This window comes from Sorex araneus, chromosome 8 (assembly GCF_027595985.1).
Source record: "Sorex araneus isolate mSorAra2 chromosome 8, mSorAra2.pri, whole genome shotgun sequence".
Classification (NCBI taxonomy): Eukaryota; Metazoa; Chordata; class Mammalia; order Eulipotyphla; family Soricidae; genus Sorex; species Sorex araneus.
This window is the reverse complement of record NC_073309.1, coordinates 64,589,349-64,611,317: the sequence shown is the minus strand read 5'-3', so window position 1 is coordinate 64,611,317 and position 21,969 is coordinate 64,589,349. Positions and strand designations below refer to the sequence as shown.

The window sequence follows — 21,969 nt, the reverse complement described above, 5'->3', positions numbered from 1 at the left end:
TGATAGGGCATTTGCCTTTCATGTGGCCGACCCATGTTTGATTCCTCCGCCCCTCTTGGAGAGCTCGGCAAGCTACCGAGAGTATCACGCCCGCACAGCAGAGCCTGGCAAGATACCCGTGGCGTACTGGATATTCCAAAAACAGTAACAATAAGTCTCACAATGAGAGATGTTACTGGTGCCCGCTAGAACAAATCGGTGAGCAACGGGATGACAGTGACAGTGACAGTGATGCTCACCACTGAAAATCCATTTCCATTCTTCATTTACTCGTCCCTTTGTTCTAATTTATTTATCCTCTTTCTTCCTTTCCTTCCCATAAATGGTCTTATGGCAAGGTTGTTTTAAAAATACAACTACATATCTTATTTGTAATCAGATTTAGCAAATTTACTTGGTGATTGTTTAACACTGAATTTTTTATAAACTATTGTATCAAATGGAGGATCAGTTGGCATCTGAAAAATGTGCCATTTTTCCTCCTTTTTAAAACAAAAACAAAAAGTTGAATTCAGATATTATTCTCATGGGAGGTATCATGGGAGGTATCATGGGATTAAGACAGAAATGGTGCTAAAAATAATAAAATTAAACATTTTGCTTGTGTTTATGGATGACACTTAAACTCAATGCCATCTTCAGGAAAAGAAGTTTTGTAACTGCCTGATATTTAAGAAGTCCGAGAACCACAGCCTTGGGAACCAAAGAAGAATTTCAAAAATTTTATGTCTCAGCTCTCTGTACTTTCTCATGTCACAGCTGTTTGTGAGGTGTCCGTTCCACGGAGCTCTGTGGTTGCTTCTTTGCAGCATTGGTAACCGTTTCCTCTCCTAAAAACGGGGCCCGGCAATGTTATTCTTTTGTTCACAAGAAGTTCACGTAAGGAAAATGAGTGCAGCATCAACTTCCTTTTGTCTCCAGGTACTTTGTTTCCCACACACGTGCTCTGTCACAAGCACCCTTGACACTCTGCTAATGGGTTTGCTAAAACAGGGACCAGTGCATTTGTTCTGCTGCGGTGGCGATAAAGGCGCCTTAGAGACTCGGAGTGTTTGAAGAGGCAGAGCTGAGGGTAAGGGCAGTGTCTGTACTTTATTTAAAATGAGGGGGTTGAGCTAAATGATAGCCTCTGTGTTATGGTTTTGCTCCGTAGCAGTCAGGAGGGATGTTTACCACCTCTTATTTTGATTTTAGTCTGCATAGACAGGCTTTAGGGCTAAGGTGTCAGAAATAATAACCATTGTGGGTTCAGAGTCACATGGCTGTAAGTGGTAAGAGGAGAAAAAAACTTCAGGAGCCAAAGTTTACCTCCTTTCTCTGACTCCTTGCTGTTAGAAGAGCTACGTGCTAGAAATAATTCTGAATATTTTTCATCTATTATTTATTCAGTTAATCTTTCCAATAGGTGGTATTACGATACTTACTATCTCGACTTCCTCAGGTGAGGAAACAGGAAGGGGGGAATTAAGGTAAATAACTTGAAGTGAAAGAGAAGACTTGGTGTGCCTTATCGCTCCATCTGTCACCTACTTCTTAGATAAGTGATGAGTGTTTTGTGGCTGTGTCATACTCGTTCTCACAAAATGTCCACTTTCTTGTCACTATACACACACTTCTTTTTCTCTCCCTATATATATATATATATATATATATATATATGTACATATATATATTTCTTTCTTTCTCCCTCCCCCCAGTTTTCTGCACTCAGGAATTACTCCTGGTGGTGCTTGGGAGACTGTATGGGGTATGTTTCCCATATGTTGAGGATCGAACCCAGGTCAGGCGCATGCAAGGCAAGTACTCTCTCTCCAACCCCTCTTGCCACTGTTTGTTCAGGCAACCACCAAATGTTTTCATGGGTGTGCAGTGTGCCAGGAGATATTGAGTCCTGAGATAGAGAAGAGATAGAACCTACCCTCATCCACCTTGCAGCCTCGGAGGACAGACTCAAGTAACCCCAGGAACGCATCCTGGGAAAGCCAGTTGGAAGGAGAAAGGAGAGACTTCGAGACAACAGTTTAATTCCATCAGCCTGCCAGAGAAAATTGCCCTGCCAGAGTGATTTAGGGCGGAGGCCAGGGAGGGGAGCAAGTTACCATGGAGATGCTGCCATGATGCCCAGAAGACTCAGGGGGAATCTGCCCTCTCCCTCTTCCTTGCCAGCCTCTCTAAAAGCCCCTGGCCTGTGTCTTTAAGCTCCCTAGTAAGGTTACAGAATTTCCTTTCATCCTCCTATGTGGCTGGGTCTTGTGCCGATTGTGAGCAGCAGGTAAACGCTTGTTGAGCTTGGCTCACTGTGTCAGTGGCTGAGTGTTTTGGAACTGGAAGTGAGAGGTCAGTTAGAATGCCACTCTCGGAATACTCTAGAAACATCTGCAGATCATTTGGTTGAGGACTTTTCTTTTAAAAATTGGTCCCATGTTTCCTTTTTTAGTACATCATTCTTCATCTGTAGACTCCCCCCTAATCTGATACTCTTATACAACTGGGCTCCCAGAGTTAGTTTTATTAGTTCCCCTGGGAATTTTCACTAAAGTTGTAGTGACATTATTAAAAAGTAAACAAACCCAACAGAAAGCTATCCATTAAGGTAAATTAACCTCATATTGTGGATAAATAATATATTCTGAGTACTCATCTGTGGAATATAAAGTAACAGAATGGGAGACTAACACCCAAGAATAGTAGGGATAAGAACCAGGAGGTTGACTGCATGGCTTGGAAGCCGGCCTCACATGCTGGGGGGAAAAGACAGCTCAGATAGAGAAGGGAACACCAAGTAAAGGGTGTTTGGAGGGCCCGCTCAGGATGGGAGAGGCTTGCCGAAAGTGGACTATAGACCGAACATGATGGGCACTCAATACCTCTGTTGCAAACCACAACACCCAAAAAGAGAGAGAGAGAGCAAAAGGGAATGCCCTGCCACAGAGGTGGGGTGGGGTGGAGGGTACAGGGTGGGGGTGGTGGTAGGGATGCTGGGATTATTGGTGGTGGAGAATGGGCACTGGTGGAGAGATGGAGATCATTGTATGACTGAAATGCAAGCACGAAAGTTTTTAAGTCTGTAACTGTACCTCACGGTGATTCACTAATAAAAAAATTTAAAAAAATAAAGCTTCAAAGAACTCAAACTTCAGAATATGTATATATATTCCAAGTACTTTGCAAATTTAAGGCAATTTTTCATTAATTTGGGTGTGGCCCCCAAACCAAAACCAAACAAACAAGTGAAAATTCAAGGGAATGCAAGTATAGCTCAAGAGGTAAGAGTGTGAAGGAATGGCCAGTCTTGACGATAGCTTGAGATTGTGAGTCTGACTGAGAGGTCTTGTGAAAAGGGCCAAAAGCCAGTTAGAGAGCAATGGTTTCAAGCTAAGTGAGCATTTTCTATACTGGTTAGCATTGACAAGGGAGTTTCAAAGTATGAAGAAACAGTTTCTATGTCTGCCCATCCATAAATGCTCCCGTGCAAATAGAGTTTTAAGTTTTAAGTCATATGGAGCTGCTAAACAGGATGACTTAGAGTTAATAAACTAGAACCCAAAGCACACATCATAGACTAAGTTCAGTTTAGCCTTCAATATGTGATATCTAGTGTCTTAAAGGGACATGCATGATACCCTGTCAGCAACAGTATTGTAAACAGAAGGGGTGGGGAAGGAAAATAGAAGAAGGAAAAGGAAGTGTCTGCCACAAAGGCAGGTTGGGGTGCAGAAGATTAAAGACAGAAAGGAGTATTTTTTACCATTTCTACATTTATTTATGTTTTATGCAAATATGCATTAATTGATTTTTAAAGGGAGAACTAGGTAAATGTTAAATGTATGCTCTTTCCATAAATAAAATCTATGGGTGTTTTGTTTTCCTTTTGTTTTGGTTTTTGATTTGGGGGCCACATCCAGCTGTGTTGGAGGAAAACTTGTGTTGGAATGAATGACTGAAACTCAATCATGAATAACTACAATTCACAAAGATTCAATAATTTTTTAAAAAATGTAGTCATTTTAAACTTTTAAGGAGAATCTCTCCTCTTTGGAATATATTTTCTATATTTGATGAACTGTAGTTTTTCTCAGCTACTTTCAAGTTATAGCATGTCTTCTAGAAACTTCTGTTTTGAAACAATTTTAATTGACTCAGAAATAAATAGTTGGAGCATTAATATCACAGCTATCAGGTCAGTGTCCTGGTGGCAGCACGTAACTGGGAAAGGCTGTTCTCAGCATTTGTGTCGTCTTTCATACAGAAGCCAGTAAAATATTAAACAATAGGAATCAAAAGCAGAATTTAAGAATACATTCAGATGGCAAAATCAGATAGATCCCCAAGAGTATTTCCACTGGTAGGCCACAAAATATAAAGTAATTAACAAAGGGGCGGGGGCTTCACTTTAAAATATTCAGTGTGTGTCTATGTACATATATTTTGCGGAAAGGCTATTTTTGTAGATGGGGGAACAAACAACCGAGGACAAAGTTAAAAATGTACGCAGAACTGAGGAAAATGTTCCCAGGGAAAGATCATTAGTAAATTTCCGACTTGGTCTGGTTCAGGCTTCTGTATTATGTGTTGTTTTAAGAACCACCCTGTAAAGAGAAAAGAAAAAAAAGAAAAAAGAATCACACCATGTATGTCAGAGAGATTAAATTATCCGAGTAAAGAAATATAATGGTAAATTCACCAGTGCTCTTGAGTTTATTTTTTGATAGGCTTTAAGGATGTAATGACATGGGATTTAGTTGAAAAGAAACGATATAGCAACATTTGCAAGATTAATGCTAAGAGGATTCCATGTAGCTTCCCAGCCTGGTCTGCTATTCAATAGAATCAGTACAGTTTTGATACTTGTTACTTTTTTTTTTTATGTGTGGCATGCACAAACATTATTGTTTTTTTTTTTGCTTTCTGTGTTCAGAGCTTACTTCTGGCTCCTACTCAGGGATCATTTCTGACGGGATTGGGGCATGGTAGGCATGCCAGGAATTGAACCCTTGGTGGCCATGTGCTAGACAAGCATCCAACCTACTGAACTATCTCTCTGGCCCCAAACGTTTAAAATTTTAAGAATTAGTACATCTTAAGCCTACATTTATATATAAGCTTTGACAGGTGGTACTCGTTTTTCATTCATAGCAATGAAATAAATACTAGAATTAATGGAATTAAGTTTAAAAGTATGTTTATTTAAAGCGATAATGATAGTACATGGTGATTCATCTTGTGGCAGATGTTGGGAAAGTTGGTGTACGAGTAATTGAAGTTTGGCAGATTGGTAAACTGCATAATGATATCATTTTAACTTGTTAGATAAAAATCTCATCACCATTGGTTCTATGTGTTAGAATGCTGGCTTTGAGAGAACTTTCAATTAAAGACATTGAGTCATTGGCATCTGGTATCACAGTTAATTAAGCAAAAAACATTACTTTAATTGCCTGACAGTTATTGAAAAATAAGAAAATACACATCAACTGCTGTTCCCATTAAGATTTCTAGGATTTCCTGGCAGGAATAGGGCATTTTATAAAAAGCAGTGTCTGTGTTCCAGGGATACATCGTCATGCTAAATCATGCAGCACAAAAGGGCATTTTGTTAATTTTTTTTTAGAATTTAGGGAAGATTTTTCTAGTTTTAGTTGAGATATGCTAATATCAAGTGAGAAGAGTAGTAGAAAGCACATTAAATATTTTCCACTCCTTACAAACATAAAAGGGAAATCTGGATATTTGGAGATGTTTCAAGGTATTTTATTCAGGAAATGTTTTTTAGTAGTACTAGAATCTTATAAATTTTTGTGTATTAAACATAGATTTTAGAGTTGGGGAGATAGTACAGCAAATAAGGCACTTTCCCTGCATGCTTCTGATCAGGTTCCATCACTGACACCCATATGGTCCCTCATGCCTCTGGAAGTGATCCCCGAGCCCATAGCTGGAGTAAGACCTGCGCGCAGCTGGATGTGGCCCCCAAATCAAAAACAAAAACAAAAAGAAAACAAAAAACTCACAGGTTTTACTTATGGAAAGAGCATACATTTAACTTTTAACTAGTTCCTCTTCCTTTAAAAATCAATTAATGCATATCTGCATAAAACATACAAAAATGTAGAAATGGTATAAAAATACTCTTTTCTGTCTTTAATCTCCCTTCTAACCCTGTCCCTCAAGGCACAACTGTTAAGTTTAAAGCCACCTGCTTTTGAGACTCAGGTGCAATGCATTGGGAATCCTTATTCAGATTTGTGCTCCTGTTGCCTATAGTTATATTGTGCTACAAGGAATTATCGTGGGGTGTGGTGTTACACCTGTGTTTGAATTTCAGCCCTGGCACAGGGCAATAATGTCAGCTTGGAAAATTCCTTTCCTTTCTGAGCTTCAACAATAAGGCTTAAAAGTACTCCTTCCAGGGGCTGGAGCGATAGCATGGCGGGGAGGGCGTTTGCCTTGCATGTGGCCGACCCAGGTTCGATTCCCAGCATCCCATATGTCCCCTGAGCACCGCCAGGGGTGATTCCTGAGTGCAGAGCCAGGAGTAATTCCTGAGCATCGCCAGGTGTGCCCAAAAAAGCAAAAAAAAAATGTACTCCTTCCAAGCTTTAGTGGGTCTAGTCTGTCTCATTTTTTCTCCTCTTCTTAATGGCCAAGAAGATGTATTGTAAGAATCCATATTATATTTTCTCCTGGAAAAATTCATTCTGCTATCTTAATGACTCCAGCATGCATGCATTCAGCAATGTACTCACTTAGAAAAGAGTTCGCTTCCCTCCCAACCAACTCTCATCCTGTTGTAAAAGGTCATTGCGTTTACCTGCTCCTGGAATCTTCCTGGAGTTTAGATGGCTTCTCTTGGGTTTCGTTTTGCATGCATTAATAATTTAGCACTGGGATAAAAATAAAAACAAAGACTCTCATCTTACCGTGTGCAAACATGGTCATGTGTGCTAAGTCACGCAGGTAAGCTGAGCCGCGAAATCCGCTAGGGTAGCCGTCCAAAGAAGCATTTCGTGTGGGCTGTGCCTCTCCTTTAGAATGACTGCCTCAGAATTAAAGGGAATTAATGTAATCGCTCCTGAGAAGGGCTGCATAGTTTTGCTTCACAAAGGTGGTTGTATAAGCTTTTATTGTCTAATCCAGACACAGACGCATTCTCTAAGCAGCTTTCCATTTGAGTAGCCGTACTAACTTTCAAACACCACTGCAGTTTCAGGCTTAAGAAATCATAGCAAAAGTAGAGAGAGTCTGGGGGAAATTGCCATAGAGGCAGGGGGAGGGCTGGAATGAGGCGGGGGATACTGGGGACATTGGTGGCGGAGAATGTGCACAGGTGGAGGGATGGATGTTTGATCATTGTGTGACTGAAACTCAAACATAAAAGCTTTGTAACTGTATCTCATGGTGATTCAATAAAAAAAAAAATCACAGCAGTATAACCAACTTATTATATAACCTGCCCAAGAGCAAAATGCTGTTTAATGTTGGTTACTGAAAATGGACTTTAAAGCTGGGATTGCTTTAAATGGGCCCTTGCCATTATTTTAGGGGCAACGAGGGTTGTGTTTCTTTCTTTGTGGGATCTGCACCTCACATCTCCACCAGTCCTTTTGTGGTGGTTTCTTGTGCTGTGCTGTGCGTGTTTCATATTCAGTTTTCTTTGGCCAGTGTTGCGCCTTATCAGGCTTTCGTGTTTACTTTTCACTGAGTGCATGGCTTTCATATTAAAGTTGAGAGTATCTTTATGTATTTCTTTTCTTTCTCTGAGAATTCAGATTTGAGGTATCTCCTAATTCTTTTTTTTGTTTTTATTTTATTGAATCATCGTGAAAAAAAATACAAAGCTTTCAGATTTAAGTCTCACTCATATAATGATTGAACCCCCATCCCTTCACCAGTGCACATGTTCCACCACCAGGAACCCCAAAAGACCCCCTCCCACCCAGTCCCCACCTAAGTAGCTAATGATCTTCACTTTATTCTCTCTATACTTTGAATACATTCAATGTTTCAATAGAGAACTCACTATTATTGTTTGGAATTTCCCCCCCCCCCAACAATCAGGCCTGCTGAAAAGGCATCATTTAATAATTTCTTTTCATTGCTTTTGGATTTCTGATATTTTAGCTGAGTTCACAGTCTAGATGCATGTCTGTAAGAAGCCGCTCAGGGTGCCAAAATGGGTTAGAAGACCTCTCGGATCATAGTCTTTAGGAGCAGAGGGTCCATTTTGCGTGCGGTAGCTCCGGATCTTATCTGGGCCGAGCTTAATTCTTAATATTAGTTAACGACATGTGATATATTCCTGGCAAAAACTCTCCTTTTAAAGATCAGAGGCTCTCTGATTGCTATCAGTGAAGTGGAGGTTTGATGTAGGCGTCTATGAAGGAAATATTGTCCTAATTCTAGGGAGAAAAGGTTTTAGGAATGTGGTTAGAGTCCCACTGTTGCTGGCAAGGACCAATGTCCCCAGTTTGGAACTGAATGGTCAAACTGCATGTGGAGTCGAACCAAACTGCCCCCCCCCCCCCCCCCATGGCTTGTATGCCTCTTCACAGTCTGGCAGCTGTTTCTCGCCCTTTCTCTGCCAGCCCAAGACATACCCATGTCTCCTTCAGCAACTTGCAGGGACCCGGCTTTGTCATTGCCACTGTCAGGAGAGCCCGTCCTTTCCCCGCTCCCTGCCCTTCTGCACGGCCTTCTTTCTCCACACGCTCCCAGAGGCTCTTCTCGTACTTCGTGCAGCCTTTTTCCTTTTGCCTTTCCTGTACCCCTTTTATTTTGTTTCCAGCTCTGATACCTGGCTGTATTTATTTTCATTCATTCTGGTCTCAGTCACCAAGAATGTAGATTCTCTTAACCAGGTAACTGCTCCTGATGCAGGCCAGGGCCTGGGTGTGACTGTATGTGACACGATTCAAGAGAAGTTGTTTACTACCAGGGGTCAGAGCACCTCTTAGTGTCTTTGTTTCAGATTAATTTATCTTGCAGGCTCTTAGGGACCTCGGTGATTGTTTAGACAGCAATGCAGGCTTTCCTTAGAGCCAAGGAGAATTCTGTAGACTTCTCATGGGATTTGTGCCTACCTTGAGGTCTTTAAAAATTCAAATTCACCAGACACTCAATTACCCTGCAGGTAGAAAGGAAATTTTCGAAGGACAGGGTGGCCAGGACTGGGCTTTGGTGTGCATACATGTAGAGGTGGAAGTGTTTCTGTAATTTGCCTCTTGTTTTTCTTTTTGGGTCACAGCTAGTGTTGCATAGGGGTTATTCCTTGTTCTGTACTTAGGAATTATTCCTGGTGGTGCTCAAGGGACCCTGTGGGATACAAAGGATGGAACCTGGCTCAGCTGTGTGCAAGGCAATTGCCTGCCTGCTGTACTATGGCTCCAGCCCCTGTTCTGTGCCCAAAGGAAACTGCGACCGTGTCTGCTCTGAATGGTTTGCAAACGGCTATGGGTGGGCTGCCCGGAGGGGTCTGCCCGTCTCTCTCAGCCCTTCCCCGTCTATAAGCCAAAGTCTTCAAGCCAAAAGAAAGTTAGAGTAGCTTGGTTGCTATCTAAAGGTCAATTATTATCACCATGACAATTGTCACAGTGAAAGGAAGTCATGAAAGGTGTATTTGTTTATTAAAATTCTTCCCGTGTCATTCTTTGGTAGGGTTCTGATGTTGCCGCTTCTCTGTCGTAGGTAATCTACTTAAAGAAGACACCAGAAGAAGCCTACAGAGCTCTCCTGTCTGGCTCCAACTCCCCCTACCTTCCATTCAGGTACGCCTGCCCAGGGAGGTGGGCGGGAGCACTGTGCGATGAGCTTGCTAGTGGAGAGTTATATTGTTGTGCCAGAATGTTTCAGGACCATGATTGTGATTTTAATTGGAAGGAAATTAGAAATTAGGAAATTAGGGAGTTTTATTTTGTCAGTCTTTTGGGGGAAATGTTCCCAATCCGGGCGAGGGAGGACCCTGGGATCTTTCACATTTTCGGTCTACCCTTTTAGCAACGAAGAATAAATTAGCATTCTCCTCTTAAAAAATTTTTCCCCCTTTGAATACTTTTGATATCATGACCCCTAGTTTAGAGTGCCTGATTTATGAGCTCATAAACTTGTCAAGGTTTGTTAGGTTTCAGCAACTGCCTCATCCATTTGTTCTATTTCATGAACCTTGACTGAGCTCTGAGTGATGGCACGGGGCTGGAGAGGGTGATCTACAGCTCCTTCCCGAGACACGCTCAGTGGGAGCCGTCCGGAGAGGGTGATCTACCAGCTCCTTCCCGAGACACGCTCAGTGGGAGCCGTCCGGAGCGGGTGATCTACCAGCTCCTTCCCGAGACACGCTCAGTGGGAGCCGTCCGGAGAGGGTGATCTACCAGCTCCTTCCCGAGACACGCTCAGTGGGAGCCGTCCGGAGCGGGTGATCTACCAGCTCCTTCCCGAGACACGCTCAGTGGGAGCCGTCTCGCTGGCCAGTCTGTCCATTCTGAGGGAGGCCGTCTCATTACAATGCTGGGAAAGAATAATCTGTAAAAAATGTATTTGATTTTTGGGTAAACCTGCCCTTGCTTAAAGAAAGTAGAAGAGATATTTCAAAGCTCCTACTCAAGCCCCCTCTCGTATACTTGTGAATGATTCTAATGTTTTTGCTTGTTTGTGTTTAAATCTGTCAGCTTTAAACTGATAGATTGCCTATGGTTGTGTCTAATATCATCGTAACTAACAACTGTGTTGAAAGGGCTTTGCTTGTCTCTGCCTCCTTCCTCTCCAGCAAACCCATAGAGGGAAGGGCTCTGACCTGGACACTGGGAGGTGCTTTTATTTTATTTTTTTTTAAATTAAAAAAAAATTTTATTTTATTGAATCACTGTGATAAGTTACAAAGCTTTTAGGTTTAAGTCTCAGTCATATAATGATCAAACGTCCATTCCTTCACCAGTGCACCTGTTCCCCCACCAAGAACCCCAATATACCCCCTCTCATCCCTCCCCTCCCCCCCGCACCTGAGTGGCCAATGATCTTCACTTTATTCTCTCTATACTTTGGATACATTCAATATTTCAACAGAGAACTGACTATTATTATTTGGAATTTTACCCCAACAATCAAACCTGCAAAAAAGAAATCATTTGGATTTCTGTTGTTTTAGCTCAGTTTACAGCCTAGATGCATTTCTATAAGTCTCTGGGTGCCAACATGGGTTAGTAGACCTCCTGGATCACAGTCCTTAGGGAGTAGAGGGGCCGTGTCGCACGCGGCTGCTCCAGATCTCATCTGGGCGGAGGGCGTGCCGGTAACACCCCCTTCCCATGACCTCTCGAGCACTATGCCACTACAACCTGCACCTCTGGGTTGTGAGTCCTAGAAAATGGTGGACGCCGCATGGGCGCTGCTGCCGCCGCCGCTGCTCTCTTCCCCGTAGAAGGAAAGCGCTGGGAGAGAAAAACCCTTACCTCTCCGGGCGGCATGAGGTCATAGCTCAGCGCACAGTCTAGATGCGTTTCTCTAAGTCTGGGAGGTGCTTTTAATAAATATTGGCATGGGTGGATGTCCAGTGATCACACAGACAGGTGTAGATACACCTGTAGTAGGGCAGACAGGTATAGAAAAATATCATGTTTTTTCTTTAAAAAAATGTAAGTTGTAGAAAAATAAAAAAGATTAATTCTGATATAATGAGGTCTGCTAGAATTGGGAAAATATCAAAGCCATTTAAATGAGGCTTCTAAAGGCAAGTGTCCAGTAGCTAAGGAGACGAGACAGAGGAGGGAGGGCAAGTGCACAGGTGTGTGTCGTGGAAACCCTGGGGTGTGGGTCTGGGTGAGCTTTAGAAGGCCCCTCTGATAGTGACAGTGTGTCTGTAGGGGCCCTGTGAGGGAGGGCTGTCAGCTGACAGGATTACTTAATCTTTTCCTGAAGGCATTGAATGCACCTTAATCTCCCCTCCCACCCCAAACACATACACACAGACACACAGACACACACAGACACACAGACATCCATGACACAAACACACAGACACACAGACACACACATACTCCTGGCTCTGCAATCACTTCCTCCTGGTGGGGCTAAGCCCTGCACACACACACACACACACACACACACACACACACACACTCACACACACATATAATCTTTTCCTGAAGTCATTGAATGCACCTTAATCTTCCCTTCCCTCCCCCCCACACACACACTCCTGGTTCTGTAGTCACTTCCTCCTGGTGGGGCTCAGCCCTGCCCACTGATATCTTCACTGTACTATCTCTATTTTTCAACAGAAAGTTTTGTTTTGTTTGTTTGGTTGTTGTTTTTGGATCACACCAGGCTGTGTCAAGGCTTACTCTTGGCTCTCTGCTCAGGGACCACTCCTGGTGTTTCTGAATCCACGGCAAATGTCTCCTGATGACTCCTTAGAGTCGTTTTTGAAATCATAAGCATGTGTAATTTTCATGGTTAATTTGAAGACTACACATGCACCTGAAAATTGTAATGCTATAGTAAAATTGTGACACCAGCCAAAGGTCCAACAGATGATGTAAAAATCAATATAAGAATTTGGAACAGTGGATGATGCAAAAGTTAATATAAAACTTTGAAATGGGAAATATGTATTAATTTTTATCCTCATAATATTATCTACACAAAAGTCAAGGAAGATATTTCATTCCACCAGGCACATGTGCCTGGCTTTTCTATATTGTTAATGGAGGTGAAGAAATTAGAGGAGGAAAGAATAAATTCTTTCTTTAAGGATAGTCTTTTTGCTGATACATGCTAAGTAATTAATTAGTTTCCTGTGAATAAAAAGTTTTGAATAACTAATAAGGTTGGACTAGATGGAAAAAGTATATGAAAGTTATCATTACTTAATGTAGAGTTGCAATTATTAACAACTGTGGCATGTTTTTCAGAATTATTTTTAATTACTAGTTACTTGGAAATAAAAGTTATTCAAATGATTCAAAACTTTAAAAGATTGATGAAAATTATAGATAAAAAGCATATTGAAGATCCTCTAATTCTTGATCCTCATCTGGCTAATCTCAGTAACTTCTGGTTTTAGTTTATTTTCCTAGAGTTTCTTTACATATGTATCAACAAATAAATCTAGGTACTTTTCCTATTTTAATTTTTTTAAAAAATGTAGCATATTACATAAACTGTCTTGCATCTTGATTTTTTTCCTACTTAATTTATGTGGGATAGCTTCATGTCAGTAAATACAAAGTTTCCTACCTTACTGCATTATATTGCTATAAAAATGTATAAGAATATATTTTACTAGTACCTGGCAGACATTTAGGTCATGTCCCATCATTCTGACTATAGTGTCTTAAATTTTTTGGCCTCAAATATATTACTAGACGAGACTAAGATAGTTCACTGGAAAAAAATGATATTGTTATTAGATGTAAAATGACTTAGTAATTTCATTACATGAAGGTACTAATGAACAAAGAATGGTTAATGCAAATATGAGGCATTTTTTCACATATGCACTTATTTTATATCTAAAAATTTGATCCTAAATATGATTCTAATTTACATCTTTCTGATAACTCAAGAACCAAGAATTTGTTATATTAAGTTGCATTTCTAAATTCAAGTATTTCATAAACCATGCATTTGAAGCAGAAAATAGTACAAAGTATAGCACAATTGTATTTCAGTGAAGAATTTAGTAGAATGAATATTTTGAGTTTCCTGGAGATAAGAGATAAGATTTTTCTTTTTTTTTGCTTTTTGGGTCACACCCAACGATGCTCAGGGGTTACTCCTGGCTCTGCACTCAGAAATCACCCCTGGCGGTGCTCGGGGGACCATATGGGATGCTGGGAATCGAACCCGGGTCGGCCACGTGCAAGGCAAACGCCCTACCCGCTGTGCTATCGCTCCAGCCCTGAGATAAGATTTTTCTTAATGCTAAGATGGAGCTGATTTTAGTCCCTAGTCTAGGCTGACCAGTGCTGACCAAGGCTGACCAAGGCAGACCACGGTGTTACCAAGGATCGTCTCTAGACTCTGCTCTGGTTTGCTATCATTGCTGTGACCTTTCTCTATCTCCAATCTTTGTATTCTGGTATTTACCAGTGTTTTCATGTCAGTGGTATTGTAAATACCACTCTGATCGTTGCCTCTAGAACTTTTTTCATCTTGCTTATTTTTTAAAAAATAAGCAAGAAGATGTAAAGGAACTTCCATTTAAATGTAATTGCTTTGCTATTTAACAAATGTAAACTATGAAGACCATTTTGAAAGCCATGAGCTGTGGTTGGTATCTTTGTTGAGATCCTTGTCATTGGAATGTCTGTATTCTCTTTTTGTAATGTTTTCCTTCAGTGCCTTCCCCTTTGTAGTATCTTATCTTTGGTTCTCTTTCTTTTTTTGTTTTTGATAGGAACTGGCATTAAAAAATTTTTTAATTGAATGACTGTGAGATATACCCCTACAAAAGCTGTTCATGATTGGATTTCAGCAGTGTTCCAACACCCCTCCCTCCACCAGTGTACATTTCCCAGCACCAGTATCCCCAAGTTCCCGCCCGCCCGTCACCCACCCTCCCCTCACCCCCTAAGTATTCCAGTACCCAGCCTTTACCCCAAACCAATGATATCGAGTTTTGGGGCGTGGAGTACAAGCAGTCATTTTCAAAGTGCTCAGACAGGCAAGTCTAAAAAATAACCTGATGCTGGGAAACATTAATTTACAAGTTCTGATTTCTTCTCCAAGACAAAATAGCAATACAGAAACATATTCCTGCCCCTTCTGGGCAAGCCCCCTCAGAACAAAAGAAAAAAAACAAAAAAAATCAAAAATGAATTAGAACAACTGGAGCTAAAATAACCAGCACTCAAGCCACGTGTATATAGAGGTCAGTGATCACCCCACCCCAAGCTCAAAGCTCACCTCTTTCTTAAGTCATTATTTTTCATGTCATGTTATTTGTTCTTGTTTTCAGATATTATTTATTATATGTATAGTTTTATAGTCCATTTAATTTTATGACAAAATATTTTTAGCAGATAGAGGAATTATTAATAATAGGAAATTTATCGATCTGTTACCTATGCACCAATAAACAGAATATAAGATAAGCTATAACATATGAGGGGGCAGAAAAAAAAATGCAAAAGATATAAAAAAGAAGCCATGTCCAAATTAGATTGATTACCTTTCCAATGCTTACTGAAAGCTGGAATTTTCACAAACATTGTGCCTTTGAAAACCATTGTCTCTGCCAACAATCTGGGAATTCCACTGGGTGCTCTCTTAGCACCTTAGACAAATTCCAGTAGTATGGTTTGGAGAATGAAAGTTCAGTAATATACACTGTAAGCATATAAGCGTGCAAGTAATATACACCCTAAATAGTGCCCTGAAAGAGCCCAAGGAGATTCATACCATGCTTGCTAATTCACTCTTGTCTCCAGCCCCAGAAGTAAAAGATCCCTTGTTCCCGTAAAGGCCAACTTGCCAACATGCTGAGGATGGAAAGACTCAAAGTCAAAATAGCCAAATAAACGTTTTCCTCTAGCTTGCTGCTAAAGACATTCTTGAGAAATATGTGGGTTCTCATTAGTATAAGAGAAAAGTGCAGTTTTAATACAACTTCTTCATTAAATGGAACACTAATACTAACTTAACAAAAGGTAATAATATAACAAATCCTGCTTCAGTTATACCAGCTATAGCCATACCATCCTGAACGTGCATCTGCAAGTCATATCAGTCAAGTATTTAACTATGTCTAAAGTTGATTATGATTTTTTTTTTTTTTTTTTTGCTAGGGGGTATGGAGGCTGTCCACTGATGGTGTGTTCTGAGCTTATCCTAACCCTATACTCAAGGATCACTCCTCGTGGTGCTTGGGATATACATGCTTTGCTCCGACCTTTGTGCTGTTTTCTTGCACCACCACCCATTTCAATTTCAAAGATTCTGGGTATAATAGTGCTCCATTTGTCTTTAATTCAGGATTTTCTGAATTAAATTCAGAAATTTCCACCCATTCCTTTCTTCTTCCCTCCACGCCACCCTGATTTTTGTCAACAATCAGTGGAGCATTCAGAACACTTTTGTTTACATTTCCTGATCCACAGTTGGGTGGAAAAAAAATTAATCTCTTGAGATTAGAATAATCTGTTATCCTTTCCAAGTAGATTTTAGGCTGTTTCCTGAGTGTCTTGCACATAGATGGATTATCACAGAGTGGTATTTTATCTAAAATGAATAGGAATATGTAACTCAGAGCAGAACTGAGTACAGGAAAAAAAATTTTTTTAATGGAGTAGTTAATACCCACAAATTTCCCAATGGCAGGTTTCTCTAAAATGACTTTTGTGCTGGAGTGAATCCCCACCGTTTGCATTAGGGAGGAGTTTGTTGTGTTTGGGGACTGACCACTGGTGGTAGCTCTGTTGCCGAGCAATGTCTTCATGCAGCTTAACCTTAGTGGGAAAGAACCAATTACTTGGGATCCTCTGGGCAGGCCAGAACTTGCAAATCTCTAACAAAGACTCAGAGGGGTCAGGCACTCAGAACTTAGCCTTTGGCTGCCTCTTTCTCTTCAAGCAAAGTAAACATGATCTGGTAGAAGTTGGATGTAAATGTCAAATGTATCTTCAACAGAAAATATTGAGCCAGGTATTTGTTTGCTTAAATACAATATTACAGATTCTTTTTTTTTTTTAATTCTTTTATTAATTCACCATGTGGAAAGTTACAAAGCGTTCAGGTTAAAGTCTCAGTTCGATATTACAGATTCTTTTCAAGGCTTGGTGAACTTCAAAGGGAACGCTCTCCTTAAAATGTTTTTCTCTCGAATTATCAAGTACAAGAAACAAAATTTACGTTATGCTTGCTTAAGACTCTTTTTATTTTCAACTTTTCTTATGATACTTCCTGGAAATGCAAGCTTTACTGCTTCTTGTACAGTAAGTCAAACACTGACAATGAGAATTTTTCCACTAAGGAAAAGTTATTTCTTTTCACCAGAAGAACGCCAAAGTTTCTAACTTGAAGGTTTATCATCACTTTAGCCTGGGCAAGGGGGAATTTTTTTTTTTTTTCTAATGAAAGAACTGTGATTTTCATAGTTCTGGATAGTTGAGTTTTAGGCATATGTTATTTCACCACCAATCCCATCATCACTGTCAGTGCCCCTCCACCAGTGTTCCCAAATTCCACCCCCACTCCAAGGCCTGGCCGTCTCCACCAGTCAGCTGGAGTTTCAGTGGTTGTAGCTTTGATCTCATGTTTTCAGTTTTGTTGAGTCTGTGTTTTGGACATATGATTATCTCTCTCTGAGTGAGGGAGAATTTTAAGGAGTAAGAGTATTATGAAAATGTCATGGGCAGGCGAGAAGACCCTACTCAACAGAGAATCATTTAATTCTCAGAAAATTTTTTTCGTCATTTTGATCAGAGTTTCTAGTTCTGGCTCATTTGAGAATGCCTTAATTTCCGATATTCTCAGGTCTTGAATCCAGTAATAAAGTCTCTGAAAAAAGATAAATATGTGTCAGACCACTTGGCCCTATTAGATTACAGCGGCTATGTGTCAAGGGAGTTGTGTTCCTAAAAAAGTTTAATTATTTCAGGCCAACAGAATGTGACTTTCTCTAGTTACAGGTAAGGGGCAACAAAATGGCATTGGTAATGCCAACTTCTTTGGGTGCCAGTTTCCAAGATTTCCTTCACAAAGTCTTCCCTTTGTATTTGGCTCCTTTCTTCTTCGGAGGGTAAATGGTGGTTTCATGCTTCACTTCCTGCTGGACTGGTGTAGTATGGGCCGGTTCCCACCAGATTGGTGCAGTGGTCCATTATAGAATAAAAAATGTTGAGCTTGAAGAGTGCATAACACAGGAGAATTAAGGAGCCTGAGGAGGAAGCTTCCTGCACCAGCAGGGCAGTGACTGGTTGGCAGGTACAGAAGATTGGGAAGAATGAGGGAGAAATGGAAGCAGTAACTTTTTAGTCAACAGAGTACAGTACTTAGTCAATGGCAGTGATCTTATTTAGGGCTCCTAGAAATTCTTCGACAAGTTTGTTTTCCATACCACGTCATGAACTTAATCACTATTTATAGATGTAGGCAGAATCATCTCTAGATGGCAGATGTCCCCAAGTTGTATTGTCTGTGATTTTGTGAAAAATAGCACGTGGTTTGTTCAGATCAGACATAAATATTGGGATGGTCACCCTAGGCTCTGTATCAAGTTCTTCAAGTCTACCATGCATTGTTTTAGAAAAAGATCAGGGGGTTGAAGTGATAGTACAGTGGGTAGGGCATTTTCTTGCACATGGCGGACCCCGGTTCGATTCCCAGCAAAGCGAGGAGTAACCCCTGTGCATCGCTGGGTGTGACCCCCCCAATAAAAGCAAAAAAAAAAATCAGTCTCAATTCTTATTTAAGTGAAAAATAAAAACTGAAACATTAGTTTAAAAAAATAGATAATTAGGGGCTGGAGCGATAGCATGGCAGGTAGGGTGTTTGCCTTACACACGGCTGACCTGGGTTCGATTCCTAGCATCCCATATGGTCCCCTGAGTACCACCAGGGGTAGTTCCTGAGTGCAGAGCCAGGAATAACCGCTGTGCATCACCGGGTGTGACCCAGAAAGAAAAAAATTTTAAAAATCCAGACCCCATGTCAGTTCGGAGGGTAAATGGTGGTTTCATGCTTCACTTCCTGCTGGACTGGTGTAGTATGGGCCGGTTCCCACCAGATTGGTGCATTGTAATTTTCCACATGGTGATTCAATAAATAAATAAATAAATAGATAAATAAATAAATAAAATGGGCTGGAGAGACAGGGGTTGAAGTGCTCGCCCTGCATCCTACAGACCCTCGTCTGAGTCCCCAGCATGATCAGAGGTCATTCCTGAATACAGAGACAGGAATAACACTGGGTTATTTGTGAAAAATAGCACAAGATTATTTGTGGAGAAGAGCCACAAGTGTAGTCCAAAAACTGAAGGAAAGGATTTAAAACACAAAGTGCGGGGCTGGAGTGATAGCACAGCGGGTAGGGCGCTTGCCTTGCACGTGGCAGACCCGGGTTCGATTCCCAGCATCCCATATGGTCCCCTGAGTACCGCCGGGGGTAATTCCTGAATGCAGAGCCAGGAGTGACCCCTGTGCATCACTGGGTGTGACCCAAAAAGCAAACAAACAAACAAACAAACAAACAAAAAAACACACAAAGTTTGGTAAAATAATACTTTATCTATTTAATCAGTGTGACAAGGATCTTAAAAGTGGAATAAAAATTTATGTGGGACTGGAGAGATAGTTTGGTGGATAAAGTGCTTGTTTTGTACACAGCCACCCCGGGTTTGATCCCTTGGCACCACATACGGTTTCCCCTGAGTCCTAACAGACTGATCCCTGAGCACCGAGCCAGGAGTAAGTCTCGCTGAGCCCTGCAGACTTGGCCCCCAAATGAAACAAAGCAATAAATAAATAAAGTCAAGGCTATATTTAAACTAAGAATCTGCTAGTAAATTGACCCGATGCTCATGAAGTTACTTCCATAAGAGATAATATCTTTGTTTTCTAGGTACTCCTTGAACAGTTTTAATGTTATGAAAGGCTGATCACACTCTAAGAATTCTTTTGTCCTTTTAGTTGATGGAAAAAAATAAAGTTTGGTTTTATAAAAGTATACTACGGGTACTAAAATTTAACTTTAGAATTTTCAGTGATTCACTAGATTCTGTCCACTTAGATCACAAACGGTGTGTTGTTGTTGTTTCTTTGGAGCTATGCCCAGTGGTGATCAGGGGCTATTCTTTGCACTGTGGCTGGGGGTCACTCCTGGTGGTGCTTACTGTGCTTACTGTGCTAGAGATTGAACCAAGGCTCTCACATGCAAAACATGCACATAAAATCTCTTCTCCTAAAAGGGACTCTAAAATAAGTGCTCAGGGCCGGCCAGGTCTGTGGTTCTATGCCAGAGCTTGAGGGTGCTGTGCCGTGTGGGCCCCATTGTGCCGGAGACCAGTAGAGTGCCACCCAGGCCGGGCTCAGGGCTCTCTGAGACTGACCAGTGGTGCTGGAGGGGTCACTCTGCACCATCTCTTAATTTAATTTAATTTAATTAATTTATTTTATTGAAACACTATGAGATAGTTACAAGCTTTCATGTTTGGGTTACAATCTCACAATGATCAAACACCCATCCCTCCACCAGTGCACATTCCCCACCACCAGTATCCCCGGTATATCCCCCTTTCCCACCCTCCCCCTGCCTCCATTGCAGACAATATTCCCCATACTCTCTCTACTTTTGGGCATTATGGCTTGCAACACAGACACTGAGAGGTCATCATGTTTGGTCCATTATCTACTTTAGGCACACATCTCCCATCCCGACTGATTCCTCCAGCCATCATTTTCTTAGTGATCCCTTCTCTATTCCATCTGCCTTCTCCCCTCCGCTCATGAAGCAGTCTTCCAACTATGGTGCAATCCCCCTGGCCCTTGTATCTATGGTCCTTGGGTGTCAGCCTCATGTGATGCTACCCTATACTCCACAAATGAGTCTGCACCATCTCTTGACCTCAGTTTCTATTTTTTGAGAGTTTTCCTAAAAATATTGTGCATATTAAGTTCACATTCTATATTATAACTTTTCTTCATTTCATTCTACGAATAGGTAGTTTCACTATAAGACAGAATTCCTTATTTTCCTTTTAGTAAAATGTCTACATCCTTTACTTTTTAAAAAGAAATGAAAAACACTACTAGCCTTATTTCTGTTTTTCTCCCCTTTTAAAAAATTTTTATTGAATCACCATGAGAGAGGACTGGAGTGATAGCACATAGAGTAGGGTGTTTGCCTTGCACGTGGCCCACTGGGTTCAATTCCTCCATCCCTCTCGGAGAACCCGGCAAGCTACTGAGAGTATCCTGCCCGCATGGCAGATCCTGGCAAGCTCCCTGTGGCGCATATATATATATATTTTGCTTTTTGGGTCACACCCAGCGATGCTCAGGGGTTACTCCTGGCTTTGCACTCAGGAATTACTCCTGATGGTGCTTGGGGGACCATATGGGATGCCGGGGATCGAACCCGGGTCGGCCGCATGCAAGGCAAATGCCCTACCCGCTGTGCTATCTCTCCGGCCCCGCCTGTGGCATATTTGATATGCCAAAAACAGTAACAACAAGTCTCACAATGGAGGCATTACTGGTGCCCACTTGAGCAAATCGATGAACAAGGGGACGACAGTGCTACAGTGCACCATGAGAGACGGAATTACAAAATTGTTCGCGTTTGGGTTTTAGTCATACAGTGTTCCAACACCCGACCCTTCACCATTACCTTTTCTACCACCAGTGTCCCCAGTTTTCCTTCTGCCACGCCCTCCCAGGCTGCCTCCAATGACAGGTTTCCCCCCCCTCCTTTTGGGTGTTATGGTTTTCAATACAGGCACTGGAAGGGTATCGTGTATATCCCTTTGCCTCCTTTCAGCACTCAGTTCTTGTCTAAAGGGATCATTTCCAATATCATGGTCATCCCGGTCCCTTCCCTGTTCTAACTTGCGCCCACCCCCCTCAATGTGGCAAGTTTCCAACCATGGACCAATCCTCCTAGCCCTTGTTTCTACTTCGGTATTAATCTCATACTATTTTTTTTTTAATATCCCACAAATGAATGCAGTCATTCTATGTCTGTCCTTCTTCCTCTGGCTCCTCATTTCACTTAGCATGATACTCTCCATGTCCCTTTGTTTATGAGCAAAATTCATGACTTTATTTTTTTCCCTGCTGGCTGCATAGTATTCCATTGTGTAGATGTACCACAGTTTCTTTATCCACTCATCTGTTCTCAGGCATTGGGATTATTTCCAGATTCTGGCTATTGTGAATAGTGGTGCAGTGAACATCGGCGTGCAGATGGCTTTCTGTATTAATGTTCTCATTTTTATTCCTTATAATTACATAGAATTCTAAGAATGCATAACCTTGAAT

General features: G+C 41.3%; 1 protein-coding gene across 3 annotated transcripts in view; it reads left to right on the top strand.

Moving 5' to 3' along the window:
- The window catches only part of CDC14A (cell division cycle 14A), a 190,216-nt gene that overhangs the window by 62,516 nt on the left and 105,731 nt on the right, over positions 1–21,969 (top strand). For all 3 annotated transcript variants that reach the window (XM_055146297.1, XM_055146295.1, XM_055146296.1), the window contains one exon: positions 9,685–9,764. In XM_055146297.1, coding sequence (XP_055002272.1) covers positions 9,685–9,764 — 80 coding nt within the window. The remainder of the gene's footprint in view (positions 1–9,684; positions 9,765–21,969) is intronic.